This window comes from Chanos chanos, chromosome 3 (genome assembly GCF_902362185.1).
Source record: "Chanos chanos chromosome 3, fChaCha1.1, whole genome shotgun sequence".
Lineage (NCBI taxonomy): Eukaryota > Metazoa > Chordata > Actinopteri > Gonorynchiformes > Chanidae > Chanos > Chanos chanos.
In genome coordinates, this window is record NC_044497.1 from 16,502,807 (window position 1) to 16,528,664 (window position 25,858).

The 25,858-nt window shown below is 41.4% G+C and overlaps 2 protein-coding genes across 3 annotated transcripts in view; both read left to right on the forward strand.

Moving 5' to 3' along the window:
• The first annotated feature begins 857 nt into the window (after positions 1 to 857).
• cul2 (cullin 2) lies at positions 858 to 14,952 on the forward strand. 2 transcript variants are annotated; one of them, XM_030767475.1, is made up of 21 exons: positions 858 to 1,024; positions 2,259 to 2,397; positions 2,660 to 2,762; positions 2,918 to 3,012; positions 4,243 to 4,348; positions 4,612 to 4,694; positions 4,954 to 5,050; positions 5,287 to 5,397; positions 7,140 to 7,302; positions 7,821 to 7,945; positions 8,344 to 8,451; positions 8,819 to 8,878; positions 9,025 to 9,153; positions 9,359 to 9,445; positions 9,809 to 9,961; positions 10,228 to 10,305; positions 10,566 to 10,632; positions 11,844 to 12,046; positions 12,320 to 12,421; positions 12,577 to 12,693; positions 14,406 to 14,952. In XM_030767475.1, exons 2-21 carry the CDS (start codon positions 2,279 to 2,281, stop codon positions 14,535 to 14,537), a joined length of 2,238 nt encoding a protein of 745 aa, XP_030623335.1. In that variant the 5' UTR covers positions 858 to 1,024; positions 2,259 to 2,278; the 3' UTR covers positions 14,538 to 14,952. The 2 variants fall into 2 exon arrangements, with proteins under 2 accessions (XP_030623335.1, XP_030623336.1); XM_030767476.1 differs by lacking the exon at positions 10,228 to 10,305.
• A 1,890-nt stretch (positions 14,953 to 16,842) lies between these two features.
• The window catches only part of pard3aa (par-3 family cell polarity regulator alpha, a), a 315,517-nt gene continuing 306,501 nt past the window's right edge, over positions 16,843 to 25,858 (forward strand). Inside the window, 1 exon segment of the mRNA XM_030767365.1 lies at positions 16,843 to 17,023. Within this exon segment, the coding sequence (XP_030623225.1) occupies positions 16,904 to 17,023 (120 nt within the window). The 5' untranslated portion in view covers positions 16,843 to 16,903.

The following is a 25,858-nucleotide window of genomic DNA, read 5'->3' on the forward strand; positions in this document are numbered from 1 at the left end:
CAGAGAAAAGAAAAGCGCAATATTACCCTAAACAGACGTAAATAGGAAGATGTTGTACTAATAAATGCACTCGGATACAGGTAGCCTAATAATGAAAACAGAGTAAATAGTTCAGATAGTTTGTTTGTGTATACAAAGATACAACTCTCTCTTTCTCTCTCGCTCTCTCTCTCTCTCTGCATTAGGTTGGCAAAACTGATTAATTTTTTTTCTGCAAATAAAAAAAAGTCTGTACACGGGCAACCTGTCAGCTCAGTCTCTGGGAACGTCAACTAGACCAATCAGCGCACACAAACGATAATTATTTGGTAATGTTGTGATGCAATACAGCGATTTTCAAACGTTTTTACGGGGTAACAATTGTCTTACATTGGAACATTGGTCATGGTTTTTTTTTTTTTCGTAATTATTAGGGATATGCAGTATGCTGGAGCACATAAGAAGCGAGATTTAGCCAGATAATGGATTTGCCCGCAATATTTTCTAAACGATGCTGAACAATGACAGTAGTTATATTGTTAAACCACAGTAATGCAAAAATTATTTTATACCAATTTAACATTAAGCCATTCAAATATTTTTTCGTGGAGGTATGTATGATGTCATCGAATTCATGACGGCCTCCTAAACTGAAAATAATTCACTGTCAGTGCACAACCATTTAATGTTTGCCTAAAATTTCAGTCCTATTCTGGTTCCCGTAGTTCATGGTGACACCATCTACAAATGGGGGGAAATAATTTAACGTCTTGACACGTCATCGTTTTAGAAACGAAAAACGGCCCTTCAATTTTGGTCGACATGATTTCATTGTAGTTAAAAACTGAATGTAAAGTACCCACGTTGATAACAATGCATTATATCGTTTTCCAATAATCATCCTGACTTCAGCCACCCCTCCAGCTGATGCAGTGATGACTTTCCTCAGGTCGGGTAATGGAAGAGGTCTAAGTGAAACAGCTCAAGCTTCTGACAGCGGGGGAACTTAACTAAGTTTTGCAAAATACAGTGACATTGCCTGGAGGTAATTACTTTTACATACTACTGTCTTAGTCTCCGGGTCACGTTCTTATACGAAAAGAAGTCAATTCTGTATTTTATAGAAAGCGTACGTGGGTAATTATCTTAAAAGTGCAAAGCTTGCTAACTCACTGCTCTATCGAATCGGGAGTAAATGCTAGCAAATAGCTACTGGCTACATAGCTATAGGGGCTTCCTATCACATCGCGGCAGTTATATGATATACTCATCAAATAGGTAACACTGCAGATTTGGAATTTGATACGTTCAACCCAGTATCTACTATTTCACGTACATAATCAAATTTCGCAGTGTCTCGCGGGTTCCTGTTCAATCAGTGAAGATGACATGGAAAGGCAACTAGCATAGCTAGGCCTCCTCAGCTGTGCTTGTTAACCTGGTAGTTTGGGAAGCAACATTTAGCTAGAGGTAAACTAAAATCCTCAACGTTTAAAGTTAGTTGACCACATTACGTTAACTGACAGCGTTACCAGCATGTGAAAGTGTTGACTGCCGAACTGTCTTGCTGAGCAAATGTTTATATTTCCTCAATTATTAACTGTCGCCAATGTAATCGAGTGCAACTTTGAATGTGCGGAGTCTGTTGACATCCTACGCTATTTGTTCATTAACATAATATTGTTATTTTCCATTGTTGTCTCACCAGATTTGAATTCAATGTATTACTGGTGCAGAGCTGTCTTGACATCCTATTCTGTCATACATAGTCCGCATTTTTAGCACTTTTTTGTTTTAACTTGTAGATGTACACCAAGTGAAAAGAAAGTTGCGTAATGATTTGAGTGTCAGTTACTGTAATATGTATTTTGGATTCATTGTACTTTAACATTCTCGTGACTAGTTATTCAATTTTTTTTTTTTTGTTGCCACAAATAAAGGTTATTGTTTTCCTCACTGTAACTTAAATGATTTTCCACAAAACTGTCAGATGATGCAGAGTTTAATTGCTTATTGTCTCAGTTAGGATTTGAAAACCTTTTGTACTGCTCATTTGTCTGATCGTGGGGACATACATGCAGATTTAAAGAACAAGATGCTGAAACAACAAAAACTTGATGGTTTTCAGATAAGCATTCTGTCATCATAGGTTATAAATACATATTTGCTATCTCCTCATGAAACACTTTGACAATGTTACCAATAGTTGTCAGAAGATTAGATCAGTCTTCATTTTGTTATGGTTCGGAATTTCATTTGTCCTGTTTCCTTTTCTGCAGTTTGAAATAGAAGCCACACAATGTCCTTAAAACCTCGGGTGGTGGACTTTGATGAAACATGGAACAAACTTCTTACGACAATCAAGGCAGTTGTGATGCTTGATTATGTGGAGAGAGCGACTTGGAATGACCGTTTCTCGTATCCTCACAGTCCATATGTTGTTTATATGAGTCCATTTACAAACTATACAGTAAATAGATCAAATCACACTACCAAGCTACTGATATGGTTGTGATTTCTTGGCACCACTTTTTTCAGATATAATTATGCTGCAGCAATGACACTGAATTTAACCAGTCAGGCAGTGATGATACCAATTGTTGTCAATGCTTCAGTTAGCTCAGTTGTTCTTATAACTGTCTTTGTCATAATAAAAAGTGATTCTTAACATTTTACTCAGTGACATTTATGCGTTGTGTGTCGCATACCCGGAGCCACTTGGTGAAAAACTGTACACTGAGACAAAGGTGTTTCTGGAAAATCATGTTCGCCACTTGTATAAGGTAAGATGTTTCTCTCTCTATCAAGTCCACTCACCACATCCACAATCACAATCTTTATTTTCTTTCAGTCGCATCTGACTACTTGAACGTCTTTCATCAGACTGTCACGCAAGATGAGGAATAAATATCACATGGATTTCCGTCTTTCTTTCCAGAAAGTGCTAGAATCTGAGGAGAAAGTGCTGGTGATGTATCACCGATACTGGGAGGAATACAGCAAGGGGGCTGATTACATGGATTGCTTGTACAGGTAAACCTAATTTATATTTATCAGTGATGTTACCTCATTTTCTTCAAGCTTTGGAATTGGACTTGCATGGTGAGTGTTGGATCTTACAAGCAATTCAGTGCAGGTCAGTGTGAGAGCTTTTGCAGAAAATGTGTTTTCTCTTTCCTTAAGCTGTTCCATAATGCTCAGCCACTGACAGATGCTCTGTCATTTGTTGGCTTGTTGCTATGGATATGGAATCTCAAGAGTTTTGTCACGCAGTCTCACAGCATAGATTGCCTGTCACCTTGCGAACAACCCAGATGACAGGCCAGTGAGAGCGCTAACAAGAAATGGTGGTCTTTGAACTGCATAAAGTGGCTCATGCTTTTCTTGAGCGGTTACATATGAAAATCAATGCTCCTTTTCAGAGACATGCGGTCTTTTTTCCTTTTTCCTTTATTTATTTATTAATTTTTTTTTTTTTTTTGCCTTTGTTCTCGAGGACTTTCCATTTAACAGAGGCCTTGAATCTGACTGTGTGCTATGCTGTACAACTTGTAGTAAAAGCAAAGCAAAAATGACTCTTGCTATTCGAATGTCAGTTGCGTCCTCTATTTGAAGTTTACTGGAGAATGTGGATGTTTCTTTGAGTGAAAAAGGTTGTTTGGGAAAATGGCCATTCTAAGCATTGCTTGAGCTGGCTCTTTTGTATTTGTGCATCAGTTGGTAAACGCTCCTTTTGTTTCCCCCTTTTATTTTGGCCATTCAGGTTTGCTGCAAATTTTGTATTGGACGTGTTGTTACATCTGTACATTATACGAGAGGTCTATAGGTGGTGTTAACATGAAAATGGCATTTTAAAAAGGTATTATGTTTATCTTGGCGAAATCCAGTTTGGCTGCATGCGTGTTGCTGGAGTTTATGCTGCTGGATCGAGTCCCGTAACTGTCGTGCTGAACTCAGTCAGCTGAGAAAACAAGCAGCCATTGAAATGTTGCCAGCAGCAGATCATGGTAGAATCACGAAGGCCGTGTGGTGGCAGTCACCTGTCACTCCGGAGTGTTTGTGCCATTGAATCATGGGGAGATTAGGGCTGTGTGTGTGTGTGTGTTTTCTCCTGTGTGTGTTTGTGTGTGTGTCATTGGCTGCAGAAAACACACACACACGCACATATTCCTCATGTCCTTCATCCAAATGGTTGTCATAATTTAATGTGTAATGTGCGATATTTCTATGGGAGAACTGACTCTAAAACTGTTTGTGCCACAGGTACCTGAACACCCAGTTCATTAAGAAGAACAAGCTAACTGAAGCTGACCTGCAGTATGGATATGGAGGAGTGGATATGAATGAACCACTAATGGAGATTGGCGAGGTGAAGCTTTTTTTTTTTTAATTGGCTCTCATCAGTTAGATCCGCAGTAATGTTAAGTTCACTGAGAAATTGAGAGCTGTTGTCTAAGAACCAAAGGGTTGATCAGTGACATGCAGACAAACATCAGACTGGTAGTACTAGTCTAATGACCAACCACCACTGGTTTAAACTAGTCTAGAGTTTGTAGATGCACACAGCACCTTTTTAAATACAGTTTGTGTTTTGATGTTAAAAATCAGTATGGTTTTCTGGTGGGTCTCCAGCTAGCACTTGACATGTGGAGGAAACTGATGATTGAGCCTCTGCAGACTGTGCTGATTCGCATGCTGCTGAATGAGATAAAGAAGTAAGTTCTCTGCTTTGACTTCACTACTTCTCTTCACAAGAATAGATCTTGACAAGCACAACATCGTACAGTATCAGATCAGTTTGTTCAGTGTTAAAATGTTTCAGTGTCAGTGAGTCATCTTTTAGTTCATGGATTTGAAATGGCAGTATGTGAAATATTGTAGTGTGTCCTGCCCATCTTAATTTTGTTTCTCTGTGTGTGTGTGTGTGTGTGTTTGTGTGTGTGCGCATGTGTGCGTGCGTGCGCGCGTGTGCAGTGATCGGTGTGGGGAGGACCCGAATCAAAAAGTAATCCATGGGGTTATCAACTCCTTTGTTCATGTTGAACAGTACAAGAAAAAGTTCCCTCTAAAGGTACGTGACAATGATTTTGAACGTTACTCAGGCTGTATGCTGTATTAATCAAACTTCTGATCTAACGAGTACAGCTTATACAGATTTCAGTGTAGCCATTTCTTGGTTTTGAAATGAGATGGGCTGCTGTTATGGACTAGACTCTCACACAGCTGGAATGTGAATCTGTGTGTGTGTGTGTGTATATGGTAAACTCATGCTGAGTGCACACACACACTCCTTTTCCTGTGTTGCAGTTTTATCAGGAAATCTTCGAAGGGCCGTTTCTGATGAAAACAGGGGAGTACTACAAACAGGAAGCCTCCAATCTTCTGCAGGAGTCCAACTGCTCCCAGTATATGGAAAAGGTAAGGCGTAGGAGTGTCTGAGGGTTTTTTTTTTTTTTTTTTTCTTTTTTCCTTTGATGAATAGACACAGAGAACAAGTACGTACTGGTATGTTTGTCTCTTTCTGTTTTTTGGCTCTATCTTCATTATAATTCCTATCAGCTGCAAACCAATGTTTTGCAACCCAATCCATGTATGCACTAAGGTCACCCCGCATCGAGAGAGAGTGTGAGTGAGTGAGTGAGTGAGTTCCCATCCCTATGTCCCAGCAACTTCAGCCAAATCTGCTCACAGATCGCCTCCAGTTCACTCTGTCAAGTTTCAGCCTGTTTCAGATGGTTTCACACTTTACACAGAGTCCTGTAACTGCCTCTGACAACCGTTATAACATTTCTGAAATCAGATAGTTAACGGAGGGAAAAATATCTCTTTTTCTCCTATTTTCACTCTACATTAACATGCAGACTAAATGATCCAATAAGGCACATGAGGACATGCTGTGACATCATACAGCGTACGAGGCCTGAAATCGCTGTAGCTATGGTTACATTCTTAATATAGCTTCATCTCATGCATCTATATGAGAGGCTAAATCCATACAGTTAAATATAACAGAGTTGCTTTAATGTACTGCATATAGGTATGACAAGAGCAGGTGAGATAAAGCAGGTGCTGCCGTGAGCTAATTAGGCAGTTAGAATTAATTGGCAACATGCCTTTTAATGTACTAGAAAGCGTGGTCAAACATTGTTTGTAATTTTCAGTCTTTCTTCTGGCACAACAGAACTGTTCCAAAACCCCAAGTGGTTCTGGTGAGAAATCTTCCAGTTCAGCTTGGTCTATATTTCTTTCCTCGCCTTGGCATTCACAGTGATGGAAGTGAATGATCTTTGGATTTGTGTGTTGGCTTTTAGATCAGGGAGGTGTGTGAGATTGCGTGCCTGCAACAGTCTCTGTGAAGTTGTTTTGTAAAAAGGCTCCAGCGGTCTGACCGGTGGCCAGACACCTGCTCTCACAGTCAGAACTGAAACCCGCAGAGCCCCCGGCTGCGGTCCTGTCACGGACGCCTGTGCGCTTTACACTTTGTCTGATAAAGAGACATGGAGGGAAATTTCTCTCTTAATGCCTGATTTGCTCTAATGCTCCTGTTTTCAGAGAAGGATCTCACAGGATCTGCATGTACGTGTTGTTCAAAGCTCTGTGGGTGTCGCAGGACAGCCTGGTTGTACGAAGCTATGGTGACGTCATGTTTAAATGTGCTTCCCAGCGCCTCTCCAGATTGTTATGTACTATTGTATCAAATCCCACAATCGCACTGTAATCAGATTAGCCTTCCAATCTGATTTGTTTGGTCTGAAATTATCGTTGGCAAACGGTTGAAGCAACTAATGGCTGTGTTGTTGCCTTATCAATGGACGTCGCAGTCAATGTTTCTGCCCCTTGCCCCCCGTGTTTGTTTGTTTGTTTGTTTTTTTTTTCCCGGTCTCTGATCACTACGACTGTCTGAGACTCCCATAGAATTCTTCTCATCCCAGTGAGGAGTGTGTAACCCAGTCGCTGGTTTGACGATCACATTACCCACCGTGATGAGCAAAGGAACAAGCTTTCATTCCCACTTTACAAATCTGACCAGTTAGATATGGACCCAGTCATCTCCCTCTCACAAACACATAGATACACACAAATAATACACAGCTGTGTCTGCCCCATCAGCTCTGTTTGTTGTTGTTGTTTTAAATTTTGGTCTTCTTTTTGTCCGGAAGGTTTTAGGACGGTTGAAAGACGAGGAGGTGCGATGTCGGAAGTACCTGCACCCTAGCTCCTACGCCAAAGTCATCCACGAATGTCAGCAGAGGATGGTGGCCGACCATCTGCACTTCCTCCACGGAGAGTGCCAGAACATCATTCGACAGGAGAAGAGAGACGGTGGGCACACGCTCCCACACACTCACCACGGCACCTGCCAAGGCTTTTACCCTACACTACACTCACTCTGTCTGCACGTCGCCTCGACCAAAGCGGCCTGCATATGAATGCGTGCTGTAGTGCAATGCTCCAATGTCAGATATTTTCTGCTGTTTTATAGGAAACAATAGGCGGGATCTGAAAATGTATTGGTTAAGTGGCTGACTTGCTTCTCCCAGACCACTCTCTAATTGCTGTCTTCTTTATCATGCCCTGGCTCAAAATACCATCCTAGACTCTAAATTTATTTCAGTAATTAACATTTGGACTTATCAATAATCCCTTCAGGGATATTCTGGTGATAGTTAGTTGATTTATTTATTTATTCATTTATTTATTTTTTCTTTCTTTCTAAATACATTTTTTGAAGACTTAAGATGGCCATGTGTCCTATGGATGTAGTAGCTGTTTAAATACACCCTTCAGCGTGTGTGGTGTGTACATTGTGTGTAAGTGTGTCTGTGTTGTCTCTTGTGCAGACATGGCTAATATGTACACTCTACTGCGGGCCGTCTCCAGTGGCCTGCCTCACATGATCCAGGAGCTTCAGGTCCACATTCATGACGAAGGGCTTCGCGCCACAAGCAACCTCTCTCAGGAAAATGTACGTGTGTGTGTGTGTGTGTGTGTGTGTGTGTGTGTGTGTTTGTGTGTGTGTGTGTGTTTGCTTTCTTTCATAGAGTACAAGGGACTAATTACACATCAGGCAATATATTTTAAGCTCTGCAACTAGCTACCTCAGAATGCTCAGGAAATGTTTCCATGGCAATAGCTAATGTATCTTGTTCATTGCTGTTGGAGTGTTATCTTCGGCTTCAGAAAGGTTCTGGACATTCGGTACAAAATATCTTAGAAAGTTCTGTTATTTCTGTATTATTGTGACTGATTGAAAACTGAACTTGGGGACACAGTTAAGCCTTTTATGGAACTGTTGTGGATATGCATCTTGTATATGCTTGTGTATTGTCACTGAGTGCTTTTCTCATCTCTACCCCACTGCAGATGCCAACCCAGTTTGTGGAGTCTGTGTTGGAGGTTCACAGTAAATTTGTCCAGTTGATTAACACGGTGTTGAACGGGGACCAACACTTCATGAGTGCTCTCGACAAGGTGCGGTACCCTCTCTCTCGTAACTACCATCTTCTGTCTGTGCCTTTGCTTATATAGGAGATCACAGAAAACCACCGTGGCAGAAATGACACCATCACATATTAATATTATCTCAGCAGTTTATATCATTTTTTTAAATAAAATATGAGTTTGATTTGTATTCATGGAAACCTTTTGTAATCAGGGCTTATTTAGATTAATATTCAGGGGGGAAAGAAAAAAACCCCAGAAAACTCATTTCACAGTGTCCAGTAGATGGCGTCTGTGCAGAGTGTTTGGTCTGCATTCTGTCTAAGACCTCTTGTAATGCTTATCACATGAAACTCGATCCTCAGTCATTGAATTTGACTACTTCGTCTTTCTCCAGGCTTTGACTTCAGTAGTGAACTACAGAGAGCCCAAATCCATCTGCAAAGCCCCTGAACTGGTGAGACAGTACAGCTCAGAACCCTGTCCTGACCTTACACATACGCACACACATAGGAGCACATGCGTGCGTGCGCACACACACACACACACACACACAGACAGGAGATAACGTCTCTCTTCTTGTTCATTGTCCTTTATGTGAAGTTGGCCAAGTACTGTGACAATCTGCTGAAGAAGTCTGCCAAGGGAATGACAGAGAATGAGGTGGAGGACAAACTGACCAGCTTCATCACAGTATTCAAATACATAGACGACAAGGACGTTTTTCAGAAAGTGAGCCGCAGCAAGAGAATGCCTGTCTGCCTGTCTGCCTGTCTGTCTTAGTTCTCCTACATATGTCAGCCTCCCCTGCATCTGAAGCCCAATTTAATGTTACACGTTGATTGGCTGTCTTTATTCACAGTTTGTATTCAAATATCTCCTTTCAGCTGATGATAAAACAAGTGCTGCATTCTCTCCCTCTCTCTCTCTCTGTCAGTTTTATGCAAGAATGCTTGCAAAGAGATTAATACACGGGCTGTCCTTATCCATGGATTCAGAAGAGGCCATGATCAACAAACTCAAGGTAAAACAAAAAAAAAAAAAAATGAAAGAAAAGAACAAAATACTGTGCTGACATGTTCACATCACTTTGAAGTGCCTTCCAGTTCATGCCCAGATTAACTTTAGCGGATTTGAGTGAACACAGACACTTATCTCAGTGCCGTGACAACTCTGTCATCATGTGTAATTGCTGCCAAGGAATGCTGAGGACCTGTCAAATTAACTGAAATTGGAAACTAGATTCTCTCTCTCTCCCTCTCTCTCTCTCTCTCTCTCTCTCTCTCTCTCTCTCTCTCTCTCTCTCTCTCTCTCTCTCTCTCTCTCTCTCTCTCTCTCTCTCTCTCCCTCTCTCTCTCTCTCTCTCCCTCTCTCATCTGTCCTGCAGCAAGCATGCGGGTATGAATTCACGAGCAAACTTCACAGAATGTACACAGACATGAGTGTCAGCGCCGACCTCAACAACAAATTTAACAACTTCATCAAAACCCAGGAGACGGTGGTGGACCTGGGCATCAGCTTTCAGATCTATGTATTACAGGTGAGAGAGGGAGACCTCACACACACACACAGTGCCACAGGGGCTTAGGCACTCAGACCCTTCATTAGAAGAGCTTGTTTTGTCAAGGTCTGCAAACTGAGATTAATTTGACTTGACAAGTTTTGGACGCCAAGCAGTTTTGTTTGATTATGTTTGAAGGTAATAGAAACATAAGCAAGTTTGTGAAGAGTGCATGTGTTTTTCTCTGTGTGCGCACGCGCGTGCGTGTGTGTGTGTGTGTGTGTTCGTTCGTTCAATCGTTCCAGGCGGGTGCATGGCCCCTCACACAAGTCCCCTCTTCCACGTTCGCCATCCCCCAGGAGCTGGAGAAGAGTGTACAGATGGTGAGTTGTCATGACGACAGCCGAGATGGTTAGAATGTGGGAAGTCCAGTAACTGAAGTGAACCTGCACAAGGGTGTTATGCGAACACACAGTCACTTTATCATGGATCAGTATGTCTTCATTAATCATACACCAGACACAGCAACAAACAGCCATGTGGCACTTGGCTTTGTTGTTTATGCTGTTTATACTGCATGTAGATCAATGGCACTGGTCTGTCACCTAAACATGTTCTGTTGTCTCTGTCTTAACTTCCGCAGTTTGAGTTGTTTTACAATCAGCACTTCAGTGGGAGGAAGTTAACCTGGCTGCATTATCTCTGTACAGGTACAAAATATGTCACAACTACATTTCAGCTGTTCTAATGCCTAGTCCTCACCTGCTAGCCTCTGGTGTGCTCTGTCATTTTCTGGGCATAGAAAATGACAGAACATGACCAGCAATTAGTGTGTTACAGTCTCTAGCTGCAATACTGCTTTTGCACTGCCTGGAATAGTGGCTTCACTAGACTGTGGGCAGATAGGTCTGTAAGAAGCAGTTTTACATTGGTAACAGTTGCTGTTGGATTTGCTGGTTGAGTCAAAGAGCTAAACCCAGCCCAGGTGTTACACAGAATGGTGATAATATCACTTCCACTATTCTCCCCATACAGGCCAAAGTGAAAGTGGAAGTATCTGAGCCATTCTTGTTTCTCAGATCCTATTGGTAGCTTTAGTCATGATGTATCTTCCTCAGTGCAGTTCAGTGCCAATCATGTTTTTAATGCTAGCTAACAGAACGAGTGATTCAATGTTGACCAAGATACCAAAGGGTCTCAGATTTGTGAATTTAAGGTCAGGTTAGTGAAAGCCTTTATCCAATCGTGCATTTTGTCACAAGACCAAAATCAGTAGTCCAGTCATTGGTGATAAACCAACCTGCTCGCCAGCCAATGATGAGTTCTAAACCAAGCTGCAAGGCTTTGGCTTGAGTGGGTAAGGCTGGGGGGTTGGTTTGCAGACAGGATAATGGAATAAAATGTGGAAGAGCTGGACGGGCTGTTAATCTCAAGCGCTACACCTGCCAGGCCAACACAATCACAGTAATCCACAACATCACTGATCAGCTCCGGTGAGATTACCACACAGAGATGTGACAAATGCCAGTTATCCGCTAGTGCCGGGGGGCAGGCCACGATATCGGGCAGAGGTGTGGAGTCAGCAGGGACCCACTGTAGATTAGACAGATACAACTCCCAGGTTGCATTGCTTGAGATTTTCAATCAGTAAAGTCATGCGTGCTGCCAGAACATGTTTTTGTGTATTTGGCTGTCTAGTTTGGTAAACAGAATCATCAAGAAAACCATAACTGTAGCCTCTGGGTTGTGCTTCTTGCTTGACATTGTTTGCTAACAGATACATGAACCAGTCATTACATAGTCAGTGAGAAGGATAACTGAAAAAAAGTACAACCCATTCAAGATCTCTGCTGTGAAAATGGTTTTCATAAGGAAGGTGAGGGAACTATAACGGATTCCAACTATGCTCACTTACTCACAGGCGAGGTGAAGATGAACTATTTGTCCAAGCCCTATGTCGCCATGGTGACCACCTATCAGATGGCAGTTCTACTGGCCTTCAACAACAGTGAGACAGTCAGCTACAAAGAGCTGCAGGACAGCACACAGATGAGTGAGAAGGAGCTGCAGAAGACTATCAAGTCTCTGCTGGATGTCAAGATGCTCAACCACGACTTGCAGAAGGTAAGAAAGTTCCAAATCTGGAACACGGAACTTTCTGGAACAGAAATAGAAAGCAAGCTCTGCCCCCTCCATTTCTTTGTTTGGATGAGAGAAGTGTGGAGGACATACAATTTAAGTGTTTAGAGCTTTCTCTGGAGATTCTGAGGTGGGCATTTGAAGTCTTGAAGTTGCTCTTTATGTCGACCTGTCATGATTTTCTCCTTTTTTTTTTTTTCAGTTGGGATACAAGTGGGATAAGTATCTAACAAATGTTACTCTCATGTTGGGTTACAGGAAGAGATTGAAGCTGAATCCACGTTTTCACTAAATATGAGTTTCACCAGTAAAAGAACAAAGTTTAAGATCACTACGTCAATGCAGAAGGACACACCACAGGTAACTGCACATTGACAGGGCACTCATCATCATTGGAAACAGCCATGCTTTTAATGCACCCCAGTTCTGTTTAGGCATTGAGTCTGCTCCTGGTCTGATGGCATTGGTTTACAATGACTTACCTGAGTGTGTGTGTATGTGTGTGTGTATCACAGGAGCTGGAACAGACGAGGAGTGCCGTTGATGAAGACAGGAAAATGTATTTACAGGCTGCTATAGTGAGGATCATGAAAGCCAGGAAAGTGCTTAGACACAATGCTCTCATACAAGAGGTCAGTTCAAGACACACACACACACACACACAAACACAGGGCTGAGACAGATGTGCAAAGACAAACACGGTGCTTCTAAACAGAAGATTGATTTCTCTTGCTCAATGCTGTCCTTATCATCTAGCGATATACTGATACCCGCTGGCAACACAGACACACTGCTCACTAAATCACCTTCACTAAATCAAGCTATACACGAAATATAATGTGGATTTTGTAAATAAAATTAAAGGTTGAATGTAAAAAACAACTGTCAGCTGAGGAGTGATTGTGTGGAGTATGGGAGGAGTGTTTGCGGTGATAAGAGAGTGAATTCCTAAGAAGCGAAATGTAATTGTTTGGAAATGTCAGGAATGGGAACTTTTTTTACAAACCTCTGTCACAACACGCCTGGAGAGCAGAGATCAAAATACAAATACACACACACACACACACTCTCTCGCGCTCTCTCTCTCTCGCTTTCTCTCTCTGTGTGTCTCTCACTCACTCTCATATATCCATAAACCTAAACCTTGTACTCACCCTTAACAGCCTGTCAACAGGCATATATATGCATGCGTATTAAAAGCATTCCCCTTTAAATAAATGCTGGTTGTCTCACACACACAGACACACACACACACACACACACACACACACAATTCCATATGAGCAAATGCAAACACACACACACCTCCTTTCATGCAGGTATATTTAACCATACACGTCTGTCTTTGTTGATTAATGTTTATGCCTGGAAACATTGCTTCAAAAGCACTCTCTTTAGCTCACTAAAGGGCCTCTCACACGATGTAAGCAAACACATAGACACGCGGGAATGTTTGCACATGGATTGTGTAATTCTTGTGAATGCAGTACAGGTGAGAGAAGATTCACTCTGTCTCAGAGCGCTGCATTATCCAAAGGGCATGACCTTCATCTCTGCATACCTGACTACTGAGCCTTCGCAGTGTTCACAATACAGCAGCGCTTCAAGGCTTTTTCCAGAGAGTAAAGATGGGAAAGAATCCCATCAAGGACTTGGGTTGCCGGTGAAATGGGGGCGGGTCCGGCTGGATTGTGTTTGTTGACATCCTTCGTAGCTACTCCGTGTGGTTTCCATCGGTATCTGCGCTCTTCGGAATAAACAAGAGAGCAGACAGGCACAAAGATATCAGCCAGCACAAAAGATGTTGCATGTTCTAATTTGGCTGCGGTCCTTGTGTACGCTCTTTCAGTAGAGCAGAGCCTTGTGTGAGGAATCCATCTGAAGGCTTTTGCTCCACAGCCGCTGAACGGTCTGTTAAAATGTGACCCTTTGTTGTGGAGCAGACAGAACTAAATCTGAAGCTTTTGTCTGCATATCTGTTCACTGATATCACAGTAAACAAGGTCAAAGAAAGTAAAGCAGTTAGACTTGAAAGAGAGACTGTTCTGAAGCACGGTTTAACCCAGCTGTGATTGTAACACAGCCGTAAGTTTACGTGAGTGGGTTGCTATGGACAGAAATACATTGATACAGATTGCAGAATTTAATATCAAGCACTCAAAGACTGCCACTCTGTTATGCTCATTTTAACACAGCTGAACAGCCCTTTTGACCAGTCAGAGTCTGTGCCCTTGACCATTCACTTTGTGAAAGCATGTAGAATCTGAAAAAAAAAGTGAAGTGAACATGCATCTGAATCTGAATGAGCTTATTATTTTTTCCTTTTCCCCAATATCTCCTACAGGTGATCAACCAGTCCAAAGCCCGATTCAACCCTAGTATCAGTATGATCAAGAAATGCATCGAGGTTCTGATCGACAAGCAGTATATCGAACGAAGCCAGACCTCTGCGGACGAGTACAGCTACGTTGCATAAGCGTCAGTTTTTGGCGGAGTACAGAAACTTTTCTTTACATTGTTTTTTTTTTTTTTTTTTCTGTTTTTTGGACTGTGGCTGGCTCAGGACCGTGCCCCCAGGACAAAGTAGGACTATACACTTCCACCTTGGAAAAAGGGCCACTCACTGGGTTACTGAGCAGCCACAAAAAACACCACACACACACACACACACACACACCCCTCCATGTTAAGTCCCGCCCCCTTTTTCTGATTTTATGCTGTTTACAACATCACCAGTGCCACGCCCAGTGCGTCAAATGAAATTTAATTGCCTATAGTTGTTGAGGCGAAAGCTGATAATGATACATTTTAGACAACTTAAAATTGTGACACAGAACCAAGAGCGTGAATGAGGGAAACAAACAAACAAACAAAAAGCGCCATCAGAAAAAGAAAGGAATGTTTAAGAAAATGGAGGAAAAAAAAAAACATGCTTTCTTTTCACACGTTTGCAGTTGTTGTGTGTTTTCTTTTTTAAATGTATCGAAGTAAGATTAAAAAAAAAATTGTAATAAAACCGGTATACCAATAATTGTATTTACTTTCAAAATGTAAAGAAAACAAACATATGAGGTGACAAACATGATCCTGCTGCTTGTCAATAAATAAAATAAAAACGCTCTTTTGGGGTAAGTTCTTTCTAAAGACTGTCAAACCTGGACTCAGAGCTTAGGTGATGAATTGTCACCATCTATGGTTTGTCTTTAGTAGGGGTTTACTGTGTGAGGGTAAGCGGTGCTTTGTAGCAGTAACTGTTCCTCAACAAGTCAATAAGTTGCAGGGTTTTCTCATGGTCCCAAATTTTACATACACGATTGTGGCATTTTGACACTCTTGTGCAGATCTGTTGCTTTAGCAGTATCTCGTAGGATTGTGATTAAGCAAAAGATTGTGTACCCTCCAGAATGAACGCTGTCAGCTGACCTAAACCTGCTAGAAAATAGCTGAGGTGTTAACTCTCATGATTTACTGCCTTGATGTAAATTATCAGCAAATTAGAGCCAGATGAATATTCCTGACTCAGCAATTCCAAAGAGTGTATCATCAACCAAATATTTTGTTTATCCTAATTCATATTGTATTGTCATCCCTCTGTCTGGATTGAGTTTGTGGGCACGCTAATGCTATAACGTAAGCCCAAATTTTTGAGATGTTTCCTCTTAAAAAATCACAACAATAGTATTGAGAGGTGAGGTAAGGTTGCGAAAATGAAATTTAAAAGATTGCCACAAGGGGGCACAGTAAATTACTGTGTATCGTGCAAAGTTTGCTCTAAAACAATGGAATTACAGATTGTAAGCCTGAGCAAAGTACCCCATTTCTTCGTGCATGCCGCTTTGTATGTGTGAGTGTATTTACAATGCAGTTTTTTAGGGCTGTAACTGGCTTGGATGATCTCCACGACATTCGGGTTCACGGAGGTCATCACTCCAGATGTGCGGTCTCCATGGTTACAAGTGCCTACATCTGTCATTTGTTATTTGGTGCCCACCTATCTCAGTTGTAGTTGTCGTTTATGAATAAACACAAACAGTAATATTCTAAGTTCGCATTTCCCATAACCGGGGCAATATTTAACTATCATCGTTGTTACTAACATACCGGTTATGATGTATGTTTGTTTTTGTTTTGAAAAGAAAACTGCTCTTACTGCGACCGATCGTCGCTCAGCAGAATCATTTGAAGTGCTAAACTTCAATCTACTTTGACAACACTGACACATGAAGACAGTGTGAGTTGCAGAATTTATATATATATATATATATATATATATATACACACACACACACACACACACACATACACAAACAGGCGACTTAAAATAAGTGCATCAAACATATTTCCTAGTATAGAATACCTAGTAAAACGACGTAGGAGATCCCCGAGTTTGGTTTCATAAGAGATAAAATGATTAATATACCTTCTCTTCTACTGGACATATTATCAGTAGGATCTTGAAACACTAAAGGGAACGACACGTGCTGCCTCACTGTTACCTGGAGGTGCCTTCCTTGTCCTTGCATTGTAACGTTGTGAAATGCACTTTTGGCTGTGACTCACTTCTCTCATTCGCCTGAGCGTGGAGTCTCGAGCCCAACCCTGCGGCCCTGACCGTCAGTGCACAAGCGACACATTCGAGGAGTATCGTAGAAGCATTGAACAGGTGGGCACAGAAGCGTTCGTCAAAGTCTTCGAGATGGAGAAATAATAAGGATATTCACAGGCATTAGTCTCTTTGGATACAATGTTTACTTCGCCAAAGAATTGTGAAAACAAGGAGCTGTCTACAAAGTAACACACCTCGCGCTTTCCTCGGATACGTTGGGAATATCGGGAACTAATATGAAAGTGACAGTGTGTTTTGGAAGGACCCGGGTGGTTGTTCCTTGTGGCGATGGGAATATTAAAGTCCACAGCCTTATTCAACAAGCAGCGATGAGATATAAAAAAGCTATCGCCAAGGTAAGTTATGTCTATCTTTTGTTTTAGATGTTATTTGAATACGGGGGAACTGTGTTGCAACCCAACTGTGGTGCGGATCTCAACATGGCGCTTTTCTGGGAGAAGAAAAGAGAAAGACGGAAAACGGTGATCTGTCCTACTGATCAAACCGATCGATTTGACTGATATGAATATAGATTATACATAAAAACTGCCATTGCCGTAAGACAGGATCTTTGTTGCACTGCTGCAACTTCGGCGCGCTTGCTGTCTGGATGAAGGGAAAACTTCCTAACCAGTCTCATCAAAGGAACAGCTTCAGCTGTGTACGATTATGAGTTTGTCACTCGCAATTTAAACGAAACCACGGAGTGCATTAGATAGAGCTCTGAATATTCTAGGGTCAGGGTTTTTTTTTTTATTATTCAGATTAACCGCGTAGCATTTTGCTTTTTGGTTTCATGCCTAACGCTTTGAAAGAACGTTTCGGAAACAGAATGTCTAAAATATGCTGGCTAATTACAGGAAAGAGCCTGTGTCACAATAATTTACCGCATACATGGGCAACAAAATATATTCAGATAATGTGTTGCCGAGTTTCCGCAACAGTATAGGCCATATAGTAGCAGGGCTATCTAATTTTTATCTTCTTTCGTCAGTGCTATCGCAATCTGTTTAAGAACTCTGGGACCCTACTGCTGTTAAATACTTCTTGATTTACGAGCTTTATGTGGAAATTCCTCAAACTCCAAACCTCTCTAAGGGGCAGGGCCTTGGTATGTGGTGAAATATTGCCCGATTTGGTCTTCGGTGATTCAGTAGCCTTATGCGGAGGTTTGACACAGTCGATTAGTTGTGGATAGGTCATCTCATGACTTGAAATAAGGATGTCAGTCGGAACACTACAGTGGCAGCCGAAAGCGGTCCAGTTAGTCGGAATTACATTGCATTAATTCTCCTGAGATGTGAGATTTACAGTAAACCTCAAACCGATACATTTAAGGGGGGGAAAGTAGTTCTTGATGCCTGAATTGAGTTAGCTGGTTTTAGAGTGAAAGGTAGGGGTGGGTCCTGTATTCTCATTATTTTGTTTTGTTAATTAAGTAGCTTTGACAGCAGCCCCCTTGCGATCACACAGTGACAGAAGAGTTCGGCTAACAGCCTCGTAAAACTTTTTAAAGTAAAAATGGACATTTAGGGGAGAGACGAGACTGCTTGGGAGCAGACTGCCTGAAAGCCCCAGCTGCGAAGAAGCATAGGTTATATAACCTATTGAGTCGAAGTGTTGAGCGTTGTCTGCAGGAGTGGCAAAGGAGAGAGAGTCTCCGCACTTAACCTCAAGTCATGACATGACCTTTGTCAGTTTTAGTGTTAGTCGGCCTTCTGAAATAGCGTCCGGCAAATTTGTTTGTGCGTTGTACATCGGAGTAGTTAATGTATTTAGCGAAACATTCATGCACTTCCAGAGCTGCAGATTCACATAAGCTTTTAGAAAGAGGAATCGATGATTAAGCAGTTTACCAGCAGTTGTCATAACGGTAGTGCTGGTCCTTTGCTTTTTCTCACAGTATTCCATCAACTCCGAAATTATACCTTTGTGCCTTCAGCACAATCTTCAGATACTTGGACAATTAAATTCAGGTTGTCAGGCTGTTCCTTCATAGCAGATGACGTTTGTATAGAACATGATTTCAAGGCTTTTCATCTGACCCCATCCCTCTGAACGAACTGGAAAGTCAGGATGGGACTTCATGCAGGGACTTGGTGGTGAGCTTTATTATTTTGAGAGACAGGAGAGGGTGAGGCGCCTTGGATCAAACTGTGTTTTTCCACATCTTCAGTTTCTTTCACTTGTATATATATTTGTATGTAAGTGTATGTTTGTGTGTGTGTGTGTGTGTGTGTGTGTGTATATGTGTGTATTTTTTATATATATATATATATATATATATATATATATATATATATATATATATATAATTTCTTTCTTTTTTCAAGTTTTAAGGGTCAGAAGAGCTCAGCTGTCATGTACATGTTCACTCGCTTTGTTTTGCATTTCCCAAAAAGTCATGCGGCGGAAAACTAAATCAACATTGTGTCTGACCCATTTAAACTGATGAGAGCTAAACTGACTGTGTAGCAGAGCCACTTCACTTCATATACCATGAACAGGCGAAAACTCACAGGCAGCCTGCTTTGCAAAGGCATCACGACTCAGTCGCGCTCACAATGAACAGCCAGCATGCCTTGCCTGTGCCCCGGTCCTTGGGGTATGTTAACTTCGCCCTTAAAATCAAACCCCAGTGCCATACACACTCACATTGGATCTGCTTGGCTGAGTACACTTTTTTTCAGGTTCAGCAGAATGGTGGCGGCTGATCCATCGATTGAAAAGGGTGAAGGGGGGGTTTGAGTGTAGGTTTTCCCCAAAGAGTGGTTGTATCTGTCTATCCTACACACTCTGGGCCATAGAAGCCCTGAGCAAGACATGCTGAATCAGTGCTTTGTGTTTTTCTGGAGGAGTGTTGGAGTAGGGAAGAGCTGAATTAGCCTCTGTGATGTATTGAATAGTGACACTGCAGTGGCAAAAATGGAGCTCCTCATCAATAAGGCTAATAAATGAAGCCCTCTGCTCTAGCCATTGATTGCTTTTTTTTGTCTGTCTTTTTTTTTTTTTTTTAGTAAGTCGCGTTTGTCTGTAGAAGCGTCTGCATCTTTCCCTCACTGATCCAGTGCCTCCGAGTCATTTTCTGGCAGGGTTTGGCTGTAAGTCCGGAGTCATATGGTTGTTTTGTTTTTATGAGTTGTGTAGTATCATTATGGAGAAAGGTTTTTCTATGCTCCATCAATGGGATTTTTCCATTTCCACCGAGTTAAAACACTAGACCTAATGACCGGCTGTACTGGGTCAAAGGCACTTCTTTATAAATATGAGAAAATTAAGTATAATGTGTCTATTCTTATTTGAAGGGAAATGCAAAAGGTAAAATTAATGTCTCCTTGAGAGTTCAGTTGTGCTGCATGTATTTTCATACTCTTTGGGAATTTAAACTTGAATGAAGTAGGCTTGATTGTGAATTATTGCATGGATCATTTGGTCTTGATTATGCTCGTTTTGCTTTAGGTGAAATATTTTTTAACACCATGAACTTTTCAACTCCTCCCCTGTACTCCTTTTTCAAAGGGGGAGCATGACGCTGGAGGAGGACAGACAACCTCTCCTCAATGGTTTGGGGTTGATTGGAAGGGCTCCCCACTGATTAAAGCAATCAGACGCAGCCTCACCATCACCTGTTTCTGAAAAATCAAAGTCACAAACGCTTGATTGCAACCCACTCTGAGCAGACGATTAACATACTGCTCTCTCTATCATACGGGCTTGTTCAGTCAGTTGGTAGAATTTATTCGATTTTTTAAGCTGTTCTGTTATCTGAGTATGAATAAAGACCAAACCAACAGCGTTCTTTCACCTGACTTCTAATAACTGGCTAATTTAAATTAAGTGTTGCCACCAGATTTGGAAGGAAAAGTCAAAATAGGATGCACACGAACGAAATTTACTTAACAGAGAACAATTAATCTGATTTTTATCACCGACTAGCAGATTTTCTTTCTTTGATTCATTTGTTCTCATTTCCTTTGCCTTCTCAAATAATGATTAATTGAGAGGTACCGCTTACTGAAGCCATAGAAGTTAATGTGAAGAATCCTATCATTATTATTTTTTCTTTTGAAATAAAGAATTGTGCCTGGGGTAACTGATCTTCCTTCAACAATTAATGCCATTTAAGAGGAATTTTCTAATTACTGGCATGGGGTTGCTGCAGAAACAGACATGTTGAGACATGGATCACAGTATTATTTTAATGCTACACCCTAGTAAATACTAGTAAAACTACATACATATAGCTTTATCTATGGAAACAAGACTAAAGGAAATGCTTCCCTGAATAGGTCTTTTTGGAAGAGTCCATCAGCAATCAGGTTTTTCAAGGTTTCTCTTGCCTCTGAATTAGTCACTTGTTGAAATTTGTTCATACTTGACTTAGGCTCCTTTTCATTCTTTGCTGTTCCATGGTCTACACCCAAATTCACAAGAAGCCAAATATTCCAGCAGAAACCCAACTGTTTTTCATTTGCATGTACATGATCCATGAAACCCAGAGATGGAAGATACTTTGGAATTTTGGTTCCCTATAAACCCATACTCACAGTACTCCAATTCCTAGCTCCTCTTCTCTAAATCTTTTTAGCTTTAAGCTGAACCATTTATCTATGTGTATATGTCTGTGTGTGTGTGGGGTCTATAATGAAGCACAGGTCTGTTATAGTATAGTCACTGGAGTATGAAGAGTGATGTAGTATATTTTATTATTACCTTTATTCGCTTGCTTCTGAGTTTCATTCTTGAGTGGGTGTTTGGGCAGCGGTTCAGGTTTTCTGCAGCCCTCCAGTGTAATTACCCCAAGATGCGTCATAGACAAAACCAGAACTCAGAAACATTTAGCTTTGCCAGCTTTGACAGCCTTGAAATTTGGGTGCTTGTTTTTAAGTGGTTTGATGTCTTATGGAGGAGTGTCTGACTGAAACCAAAAACATACATGGGCTAGTCCAATTCTCTATACTGTGACAGCAATTTTTTTTTGTCAATATGATAAGTATCCCTCTTTCATTTTCTTAATGAAGGAATGCAAGAGAATATTCATATTATTTGGGAATGTTATCTCAGCTGTTCTGGTCATTTTAGGGCGGCTCCCAGGGCTTGAGCTTGGAAGGCTAGACGCGGGATCAGAATGATTGATAATGTTTGACCTGCCAGGCTGGATCCTCATGGGTTTATTAGCCTGATCACAAAATCTGTAACTTTCGTGACAAATGGCAATGTATCTTTACCTTCAGTGGATATTCTGACGCTGATTATACTGTGATTATGGTCTTCTCATGAGGGAAAATATGCAACTTAAGAAATAACACTTCTAATGGGAGAAGTGGAAACTTCTTGTCTTCTAGAAAACGGCAGCTTGACAACACTTAATGTAGCTTAGTACATCAGTTTCCCTTCTCCCTAAGAGTTACTTGAGAGCACAAACCTGACAAACAAAATCACCATGTCATCTTATGGACTGTTCTTTAGTTTCCGTGGTGAGTTTCTTCTAAACTGTGTCAGCTGTTTGCTGTCCTTTCTCACTGAGTCATCGGTTCAGCGACACTGAACTCTGTGTGGGGTCTCTATGCCTTATTCCCACCTGACAGGCATAGCCGTATACCCCCCACCCAAACCCCAATAATCACTCTCCGTACCCACCCTCCATTCACCAGAATCTCGTAATACTGCTCCCCGGGTCAGTCCATCCTGACGGCTCTTGCCGAACACTCCTTTTGTTCCACAAAAATCCTCCTATCCCTCTATTATTTTTCTGGCTCAGTGGGCGCTGTAGTTTCTCCCTCCTTCGTGGACTTCCTCCCACGTCTGCAATTCACTCATTCTCAGGGAGCTTGTGACCCTTGAACTCTTAACCCCTGGAAGTCCTGCCCCAAGAGAAGAGGAAATTGACCATAGAGAGAACTGGGGGTGGGTGTATGTGTGTGTGTGTGTGTGTGTGTGTGTGTTGGGGGGGGGGGGGGTGGTGTTCCTGGTTGAATGACAAGTATTTTAGGTAGAAGTTCCTCTGAGTTCCGGCCACAAGATGCAAAGCTGTATAAAGGGTTATAAAGAGTTTATAAAGTTATAAAGAATTATGGCTAATCTTTAGCTGCTCTGGGCTTATAGTGATTCAAATTCCGAAATGTATCTGACATATAACCAAATTTGGACTAGTTTATTGCTTTCAAAACTTTTTTAAACTCAGGTAAACACTTAGTTGTGGCAACAAACCAAACACTGAAGCAATTGCTTGATCAAAGTGATGAGATCCACTTTGGCTAAAGCCTTTTCAACATGCTGCTAAATGCTATTGCTAGCTGCTTACAAGTGTCCATTACAGGATTTCTCTAAAGTCTTTATTTTAATTAGGCAGTGTGCTGGTGTATTACAGTAGACTCATGTTGTGCATACCTTTCGGCTATGTAACGCTTATTACATAACGATATGTTAATCGCTAGTGAGCACTAACTGGCATCTGGCTAAATCACTGTAATGGTAATGTAAATTCCTTTTAATAGACTTATGGATTAAAAGGGATACAGAGAAAATCTTTGGGGCTTTTATAGGGTAAGCTATACTCTTGGACTATATATTATATTCAGCGGTTCCATATGATATTAACTTTTTTTTTTTTTCTTTTTGAGGTGGACCAATCAGAGAGTTGATTTCTGTTCAGTTTCCAAATGGTAACAGTAACCTCTGAAATGTTCTGTGACTTTGTTTTTACTGAAACTCAATCCATTTAATCAACAATCCTGTCTTTATGTAACCCTCACATGCAGCTTGTCAGCTTTGGTTCCACTTGCTCTGGCTGGAGAGTTTCAAAAGAAGTAAATTCAGATGCCCTCCTTACCATTTTTACTCGCGGAACAAATTATTTACTCAGATTATAACAGCATTTCTCTTTGGTCCACTAGATAGAACTGCTTAACTTAGACTTTACTGTGCCTCCTTTCCACCAGGTTGACTTCACATCTGCTTTTTAGCCTTCCGTGCTAAGCTCTTCCTGGGGAATACACGAGTGTGTTGGCTGTGTCAGAGCCTCTAATGCTGAAAGGTGAAGTTAGTCAGCCAGAAAGGATGTGCGCACCCAGAAGATGAAGGCCATAGCTGAAACTTTGATGAGGCTAACTTTCTTCTTTGTGATGTTGTATTTATTTCATGTCACAAAGCACAAAACAACATCATAATTCACTTTTGATTCTCTGAGAAGTATCCACAAGGCCCACGGTAGTGATGACAGCCGTGTTGGCTCATACTGTCTGTCATTGGTGTCAGACTTTCTGGGAAGACATTTGGTGCTTTACCCCCCTCATAGTGCAGGGTGCACTCCCTCACATTCTGAGAAAGGAAAAAAATAATGTTGTGTTCATTATTTATGAAGCAGTTCTGCACACAGATGGTGTAGTGTGATTAATCATTACTCAGAACTTTGGTGTACTTCTCCAAATACATACTTTTACAAACATTAATTTGTGGCTAGATTGAATTCCAGTGGCCTTTGCTTTTTAGAATGAACAGTGTCAGAATTGTGAGTATGGTAAATACTCTAACACTGTAGAACACTGAGAGTAGTCCAGTGTTATTACTGAACTAGTAACATGGCCTTTACCTTGGAATGCAAATGTATTGTATTACTGTGTTTTGACTGCGTCTGTTTTGAGCTAGTGGCAGCGGCTTTGCCCAGCAGTGAATACGCAACAGTATTATTTTACAGTCTATATGTGATATTGTATTAGCTGTGGACTATACAATGACAGCGTAGTGTAGCTGTGTGTGTGTGTGTGTGTGTGTGTGTGTGTGTGTGCACACTTGTGTGTGTGGCCATGTGTTTACATGGGTATGTGTGCATCCGTGTGTGTGTATGTGTGCGTGCATGCGTGTGTGTGCGAGTGTGTGTGGGTCAGCAGAGATTCCACAGCAAGTGGCCCTATGACCTCCAGGCCTGGATAAAGAGGCCAACCATGTTCTTATCTTTCCATTTTCCTGACGCCCACCACGGCCAACTCACATGTCTCATGTAAACCCTCAAGCCGGCTTTTATGTATATGAAATTCTATATCTCTCTCTCTTTGTGTGTGTTTCTGATATTTGGAATGCCAGTTATCTTTTATCTCTGGGGTAGTTTGTGCTATTGATTATTGAACAGTTCAAGGTCTGTTTGACTAGTTCCTCTACTCACAACTGGAAAAAAAAGAAGAAAAAGACTGGAAACTGTTGACTGTACTCCTCTGTCTTAACGTTCTGAGAGATCAAAACAGGTTACCCTGGTAACACACAGGCAGTGATGGGACTCTTAAGAGATAGTGAGGAGCTATACTTTCCTGCTGTGGTCAGGTGACTAAGTGAACAAAGCCAGGGACGACCAGGGTACAGATACACTGCTGCAAACACGTGAGAATATCTCAATACAGTGGCTGAATGCCAATATTTCTTTGTTATAAATGTATATGCACACTATCCACTCTGACCAATGATTAAACTTCTCTTTCATCCAGGAACATTTCTCCATAAATGAAGCACATATCCATCCCTTGCAGTCAATCATTGCAAAGTCTTAGTTTATTCTTGATAAATGTTGCTAATTACCTTTTTTCCCACCAAAGCATAGTGTTCGGCTCTTTGGGCAAATGGTGAATGAATATGTTTTGCGATTCTTTTCCTCGGAAATAGCCTAACTGTAACCTTGACTCCCTCAGAGGACCTTTGTTACTATGCAAGTACATTTTCCTTTGAAGTTGTCTCGTATTGATTGTGTGTTTAAGGGGACTTTTGTGAATTTGCTGTCTGTGTATCTTGATAGCAAACACAAACAGCCTACGATGAAAGCTATTGAAAAGCAGAGGTGGCCTTGGTGCATTCAGAGGGATGATCAGTCTCTGTCTTGCGAGTGTGGCTCTCTTAAGGCGTATTATAATAATCACAGTAATAGCACAAACACAGACCCTGTTGTGTTAGACCCATCATGCTCTTTGGATCAGAATTTTTTTTCCAGTCTCGCTTTCAACTATGAGAGAAGAGTCCATGCTGTTACGCTTGGTAGCCAGATAAGTCTGCCAGCGGTAAAGATTAGCATACCCGACAAAAACGCAGCAAAAGACAAGACAGAGACCTCTCGAGCTGCAACGCGCGTGAGGAGACATAACTTAACGGCACTTCAGCTGTGAGCGAACACAACTCAAAGCAACGGCACATTGAGGGCACTTGCATGA